The 7,996-nt window shown below is 39.9% G+C and overlaps 1 protein-coding gene across 2 annotated transcripts; it reads left to right on the top strand.

Annotated features, from left to right (window-relative positions):
• The first annotated feature begins 2,516 nt into the window (after nt 1-2,516).
• LOC111867703 (coiled-coil domain-containing protein 115) lies at nt 2,517-4,080 on the top strand. 2 transcript variants are annotated; one of them, XM_023857771.2, is made up of 2 exons: nt 2,517-2,621; nt 3,194-4,080. In XM_023857771.2, exon 2 carries the CDS (start codon nt 3,194-3,196, stop codon nt 3,806-3,808), a length of 615 nt encoding a protein of 204 aa, XP_023713539.1. In that variant the 5' UTR covers nt 2,517-2,621; the 3' UTR covers nt 3,809-4,080. The 2 variants fall into 2 exon arrangements, with proteins under 2 accessions (XP_023713539.1, XP_033608674.1); XM_033752783.1 differs by lacking the exon at nt 2,517-2,621 and adding an exon at nt 2,631-2,705.
• The last annotated feature ends 3,916 nt before the right edge of the window (nt 4,081-7,996 follow it).

The raw sequence follows: 7,996 nt of genomic DNA, 5'->3' as shown, positions 1-7,996 counted from the left end.
CCGGAAGTCCAAAACCCCAGTAATTCTGCGTGTCATCCACCATCGTCAGAACCATTTAGAATCTAATTATGAAAACTGTTCAACTTTTATATACATGCTCTGAATTCTTTGACATATTTTGATGAAACATGGCGGATGTCATTTCTCTGAGGATTGTACGAGAATTACTGTCCATGAGTTTCGTTCGTCTTAAAGTTACGAATCATTTCAGAATGATTTCCTTGCCCGTCTAATATTTAAGAGCGTAAAGATTGGAAAGTGCAGAAGCATTATCACATCTGAGGGAAGAATATAGATTAAGCGTTTAAAAGAAGTGGGTAAAATAAAAAAAAGTAAGGCTATCCCTGTAACAGGCCGTGAAGGCTCATAGGGTTGTGAGATGTTGAGGCTCCCACATTTTCTCTAGGCAATCGGCTCACAGATGGCGGTAAGGTTGTCAGCCTTACGCTCCGACCGCGCTTTACTCGCCAGGAAAATTATTTAATTAATTCTTGGTACTCATTTTTGTTAGAGGCTGAGTCGAATCCAGGGCCATAGTGCGGCCGAAAGGATTAGGTCAACTGAATATAATCCAATGACCTCATCGAGACTTGAACCCGCGACCTTCCGACTTGTAGCATAGTCCCTCAACCACTACGCTACCGCGTGCCTGTTCTCTCTTACAAATCAGCATTCCAGCGAAGTTCCGTTCAGTTACTGGTAATTCAACCGGCAAGAATGAGACTCTGACGTGCTTGACTTCTTTTCGAAGGTACTAGTTTCGAATATTGGTCGGGCGCAGGCGATATTAATCAACATTTTACGTGATTTTTTTTTACCGACTCATGGCGTATATCTGATTGCACAGACACACCCCGAACGCTTTGTGTATCTCACTCTCAGTGCAATATCTTCTCTCATCTCGTTGTAAGCATAATTACTTCTGCAATTGATACAGCGTCGTTAAATTAGTCACGGGTCATTGCTACCTCTAACGTGTGTGGCCGAAAGTGACAACTGAGTGGTTAACACCCCCACTTCTTATTCGAGAGTCTTGGGTTTATTTCTCAGTACTGAGACCTGCTATCCTAACGGAAGTGTTTCCAAGATCTTCTCATTCCCTCAAGGAAAATATTAAGATAGTAAATTCCTTTCACATCCTTCCCAATTCATCTTCACAATCCTGGTCGATCCTTCAGGAGCTATGCCTCTGTGGACAGAATTGTTGCATAGGCCAAGCAACAGGTGTAGAACACGCCAGCGCTTCGATACTCAGCTTGAACCTCATAGGGACAGGGCACGCTGCAGGTGTGACTAGTGAAGATGTGCCACCCCTGAACAAAGCCCTTAAATGCTTGGGTAGGCCTAAATAGGATGCAGCGAACTGATGTCGGGTTGCAAGACACAATGCATCACAGAAACTTGAGGCGGTAAGCAATAATTACGTCTCTAATTCACACCAAACACCTTTTGTGGCAAACCGATTATTATTTTTTTAATAACCCTCCACAACTGATGAAGGTCACCACCTTTACTCCATTAATTATATCAGCCGTGACTTGCATTGCTCTGTTTGGCAAACAATGGCCAACTTTAAAATAAAGGTGTCCTTGAATGAACGAAATCTGGGCCTCTTCTATAGATGATTTTAGAACATTGGGGTTTTGTAATGTATGTTGAGGCACATGTTGATGACTCTTTGGGGCGCCCGATTTCCATTATACGAGAAGGCATTGTCGAGAGAGCCAGAACCAGACTTCTCTACCTGCTCCACTAACTCAAAGAAGCAGAGACCTTGAGAAGATGACAGTCACCTAGTCAAGAAATTCTTCGTCTTTTGTGGAACTAGAAGGTTCATTATCACGATCACAAGAGTCCACCAGTGAATCCTATCCTGAGCCAGCTGAATCTGATCCACACCCATACACACTATCAGGTCATTTATTCCTAGGTCTCCTAAGTTATCTCTTCCCTTCCGGTTGTTCGACTAAAATAACGCCTCCTATGAGTGGTAATGTCCCACATATACCTTACTCCTTGATTAGACCATAATAAATGTAGTAACATAATTTTGGGCGTGTACGAGTATTAGAAACGTACTTTCGTTTGCCCGTTATAGTTCCTAGAAAGCTTTCGTTGCACCTGATCGACATTTGGCTGACATTCCTAAATGTGCTTTTATTTGATACAATTACGAGAGAATTTATGGATCGTAGTCGACAGAATATACCTACAACAGATATGGTTGCTTCACTATACATTAAGTCACCTTCCTTACATATTCTCAATGGTTACATATGAAATAAATACAAGTGCGAACCAATTTATGTACCTCATTAGGTTTTTAATTCGCCGGGAAATTGTGTCTCAAATTAGCGATAGGCTACCGGCAACCCCTTGCGGTCGATATTCATACATCGATACACTGCTGCTATGGATCAGCTTGAACTACCTAGAGATGCCATCTATTATCTGGATTTGTCATTACTCAATATAACAAAAATTAATCTCTCGTTAAAGGTATTTTCTTATTTTAATAGTGCTCTCTCTGACTTCATACGGTGCGCGCATTATCAGCATCGATCAGAATCGTTCTGTTTTGTGGGTTAGTTCCATGTAATTGAGGCAGTATAGGTGTAAAGGTTAGTATATGGTTATTGTGTAAAATCTATATTTTATTGTGCACTTTCTTTGACCTGCCCATGATATCAACATTAATGGGAGAGGTAAGCAAAAGTGCTATATAAAACATACTGAGAAAAATTCTTTCCCTGTACGCTGTTTGTGGTATAAGATTTCCAAATCTCAGCACACACAGTATGTGTAGAGCTCACTGAATATGAGCGTGTTTAATATAACCGATAGTTTAATGGAAGTATGCCGTACACCACCTGATGTTGTATTATGTCATGTTACTAAAACATTAGTATGTCACGTTTAAGGTTAGTGGTGTACATTGCATGGATTAAAACAGATTACCGCTTAACAGTTGTTTGCTAACGTATCAGTAGTATCCTGTCAGTTAATCGGTATGGAATTTTGACACAAGTAATATTCATGATATTGTTTCCTCATCACAGTGTATATTTGTTCTATCATTCTCTGTTAAAATTTCATCAGAGGTTAGACATAATGACACATATTTGTATTTTCCTACCCATTCACCTTTCCAAATTGTTCAGTAATAGAAATGAAAATTTACTGTATTTTACAGATGAGCGATGATATACTTGAGGTATGCAAGGAGCTGGATTACCTAATGATTCATGCTTTGGATCTTATGGAAGAACAAATTAAATGTAAATTGAAACTTCAAGAGACCATGAAATCAGGTTGCCTGAATTTGGCAAAAGCTCGGTACATAATGGGTCACAACAATATATCATCCCTGCAGCTACCAACAGAAGACAGTGCTGAAATTGCAGCTCAAAGAACAGTTGCATCATCAGTTGAAACCAAGAAGAATTTTGAATACATGGTCTTCAAACTTCATACAATAAATCTAGCAAAAATGTCTTCAGGAGAGCAAGAGGAGGGGAACAGCATCAGGAGAAGAGCAAGTAAAGATGGAAGTGAAAGCAAAGGAAAAGAGGATTTGAATTGTAAGAAAATTGAAGACAATGGACTTGTGATTGCTACTGACCCAATAAAATGGTTTGGTTATCTCGTACCTCAGAACCTGCGCCAAGCTCAGAAAGGTTTTCATGCAGCACTGGAGTTGGTTGTTCAGAGTGCAAACATTCAGTCTGAACTGGAGGCAACACATAAAAGATGTGACAAGCTTTTAAAATTGAAGACTGCTCTTATAGCTATTAAATCCGAAGTGTGAAGTAGTTGAAGAATGTGATCCCAGTCTTAATGAGGTGGTTGAACATTCCAGAGGAATGGAACTGAACGTTTTTATTTATGTTGTAAAGTGTAAAGAGCATCAAGATTCAGGTTAAGAAGCCAGGATGAGTGGTAAAAATGTGGATGAATTATTATTAAAATGTAGTGACTATGATGTGGATTCATGAAAGTTGTCAAGCCCTGCCAAAATGTAACAAATTTTCTATTTTACTGTGAGTAATTGGATGTAGTAAATGGACATTTCTGCACATAGTACTGTTTGGAGTTTGTGCTGTAAAATTATGCTCCTAGCTTAAGGTAAAATTGGGGAAAGTAAAAGTAGAGGACAGGATGCTAATCACCTACCACATCATGACACATATTACTGAGCTAATTACAACACACTGACTTACCCAGGTTTTAATCTAATGGTGCTAATGAAATACATGTATGCAATGTTCTGTACTTTAGGTCAGGAGTCAGGATAGCTCAGTCACTATAGGAATGGGATATGGGCTGAATGGCCTGGCTCTTATTCACAGCAGTGAAAGATTTTTCCTCTTCACAGTGGGACTGGGGCCTACCCAGCTTCCTTTCTACTGGGTACCGGGGGGATTTCCTTGGGGGTAAAGCTAATAACTTGCCTCCAAGTACAAAGGTCAAGAAGTATGGAGCTACTTCCATTCCCCATGTCTTGGTGCTTAATAGGACTTTGCCTTCCTTATTTGGTCCAAATTAATGTAATTAATTAATGAGCCAAATCTTGCCATTTATTTATATAATGGAGCTTGATTTGATGCAGAGCACTGTATTTGAAGGGAAACCTCTAATAATTTTCAGTTGGCCTTATGCAGACTTTTAAAGATGTTATGTTGTAAATGATAAAATGTAAACATTAATGGAATGACCTTTCTTGGTAGGACTCTGGGGAATATTATTAGTAAAGCAACCTGCAATAGCCCAGTGCTTAATAGCAGAGTGAAGATAGGCCTATCAGTAGAATGATGACCTACAGGATGGAGAGGCCAAGAACTGGAAGCAAGAGATTCTCTCTTCCCCACAGCATCCCAACATCCCTCGGGTTCCCCCAGCCTTGTATCCACCAGGTACTGGGTACTACTCGAGAGATAAAGTGGCAGAGCATGAAGTTGACTGCTTTTATTCATTCAATGCCAAGGTTAAGACTGAAGCTGTACCTCCACTCCCCCATACATCTGTATGACATGGTGCTTAATGGACCAGTACTGTGAAAGTGCATAATCCAAGGCAAATTAACAAGACTATATTGTTCATTGAATGAAATAAATTTTCCTTTAACTCTCAAGCCAATGATATAATATTCACTGACTGTATAACCATCAGAAGTACAGTACTTGTATTGGTTTAAAATTTCTTTGCTAGATGTCAGTTTAGTAATGTGTACCATGGGAGGCTGTGGTTCAGCAAGGAAAACTGTTATAACTTGAAATATTAAAATGAGTGAAAATACCCTGTGCATGCTTGGTGATTCAGGTCGGTTTCATAACACCATATACATGCTCTTATGGGACAAGAATATTGTTAACGTGTTTCGTTACTGAAGACGCCGTAGAGATTGTTAATTGGTTTATTCAACAACCTACAAGTAATGGCTACAATTAATTATAACACAGTTGCGGGGTTTCACACTTTATAACCCTATACGCAATAATCTGTTTACACTGTTTTCAAGAGTCTTCACGTATTAATAACGCAGGAGCTATACAAGTCTCTCTGATTACACACTCCAAATATACCTGTACTACACAGCACACACAAAGTCTTGAAAGCACACAATAAGTCTTCCACTCGCTGACTTCTTAGTTGTCGCACACTGTCACATAAAATCTTGTAACCACGCGTTCGGGTCTTCTTACCGCGACTGCTGCTATATTTCAACTCAACTCGTAGGCTGCTGCCTTGAGAACTGTTGATCACACACTCACTGTCTTCGGTGGCTGCCATATTTCACGGCGCCACTCCTTAACACACACTAACTCGTTCGCTGCTGACTGGAGAACACACTTCGGCGGCTGATATGCTTTAGACTAACTGCGACAACTGAACTTGGCGAAGGCCACATTTCAACTCGTAGGCTGCTGCCTTGAGAACTGTTGATCACACACTGACTGTCGCTTGCTGCTCAGCCGGCTTTTATTCCGTTCGCTGTTGCCTGTGTCAACAGTGGCGTTGTGTTGCAGTGTCGCATCACCGCGCGGAGGAGGGTAACGGAGCGCTGACTCACCTGCCACGTCACTGCTGGGGGGGGGAGGGGTTGTCCTCCATTGCGCAACATGTCACAATATGTTAAAATATGGCACATATACTATTCACACTTCCTTTTAAGCATTTTCCCCAGTAACTATTCCATAATCCATTCTCCAAACATATGCATTTGAAAATATGAATATGGAACAGAATTTTCACAAGCCATAAAATGGTCTGAGTAAAACATGGGTCACACTCAGGCCATGTTATCTAAAAAAACCGCTCAACACTTAAAATGTTTGAGGCGTTGGGGTCACCAATGTGGGATGTCATTATGCGAAGAGACAACCAGTCGTTGAACTGTTCTATAATATNAAGACTGCTTTCTTCATAGTCACCGCCGTGAAAGCCTCAAATCTTACAAGTGGTTCTCTCTTCATATGATGACATCCCACAGAGGCATAGGCATTAGACTAACCATGTGCACTGGCTTCTACTGTTCTTTTAATGTTTTATACAGACCAGAAAAGAATCCTGAATAAAGACAGAAATTAAATGGACATATTCTGATGTACAGCACTGCCAACTGTGTTTATACAAATACTGGATGTGAAGTTATCATTACACTGTAAAATATTATAAATGCACCACAAATTTGGCATGTACAGTTAAAATACTGTAATAGTTAACAATCAGTGCTTGAGGTGGAATGAAAATAGAACCGGGATGGTTTTCCCCTTTTAATTCATAGACATAAAAAGGTATTGTACATTGCATTTACTGCCAAAGAAGTAACGGGATGCTTTTAAGCCATTTAGAAAAGAACCGGGATGCCATCCCGCCCCACCTCAAGCCCTGGTTACAATATTATGCACAGAAGTACGAGTATTACAGTTTTTGGCACAATAAATAACTTTAAAAGATATAATATATACAACATATATGAGTTGGTTTTCATAATATATCGCTGTAAAATATTTTGAAGGGGTGAGACATAATCCTACATTGCAATCAGTACATGGGTAGGATATTCTTCCTTATTAGAGTATACAATGCATCACCTCTGCACTGACGTTGTACAACGGTCTTCAGAAACTGCCATAATGCAATGGAAGGATAATTTCTTCTGCCATTTCACTGTCTTATGCTGCAATGTCCCATGACAATCGCTGGTCAGAGATCTACTATTACTTTGTCTTTATTATAATCAAAATCATCCAGTGGTTTCATCTTTCCCTTCCTCTGCTCGAGTCTTTTCGATCCGAGCAGTGTGTCTGCTGCTTAGGATGCGCACACCCCTCTTGTCTCTCCACTGCAAGATAAGAATACTTCCTTTTGGGGCCATTTACTTGATTCAGTGTTGTACCTATAAGGCTAGTGCTTGCTGTTGCCATTTCTTCAGCAAGTGAAACACTGATATAGAAACTCTGGCCATTGTTGGTTGGCTGACCTAGAAACTCCTATATTACTCCAACAGCACTGTTATTCAGTTCAGGATCCTTCCGATGGCACATCTAAAATTCCCTGTGTACCCAGTCCTTGGTTCAGTGAGAAGGGATACCTTCATGCCATTCTTGCTGGGCTTCTAAAGCATGTAAACTCTGAAGCTAACCTTCTTCATTGATAGTTGCTGATTCATTATGGTAATCTGTTACCTTCTGAAGCAAAGGTCTAATTTTGAAATAACTTGTAAGCTGTTTTCACCTGCCTTCTTCTGTTGGCTATTATTGTTCATGTGAAACATTGACAATATTAATGTCATGAAACAGCACACGTGGACACAAATTCCAAGTTAGTACAGGATCTTTACTCCAGTGGCTTTCAGTGTTTGGTCTTTGGTTGGCACAAATGTGTTCTGGGATTGTTGATGTTCTAAATGACAACCACATGAAACTGTAACAGTTGTATTTTAGAAATTGTATAAACTGAATTTACAGAATAGCAGAATACAGAATATATGTGA

This window comes from Cryptotermes secundus, unplaced genomic scaffold (genome assembly GCF_002891405.2).
Source record: "Cryptotermes secundus unplaced genomic scaffold, Csec_1.0 scaffold1297, whole genome shotgun sequence".
Lineage (NCBI taxonomy): Eukaryota > Metazoa > Arthropoda > Insecta > Blattodea > Kalotermitidae > Cryptotermes > Cryptotermes secundus.
This window is presented reverse-complemented; position numbering and strand designations above follow the sequence as displayed.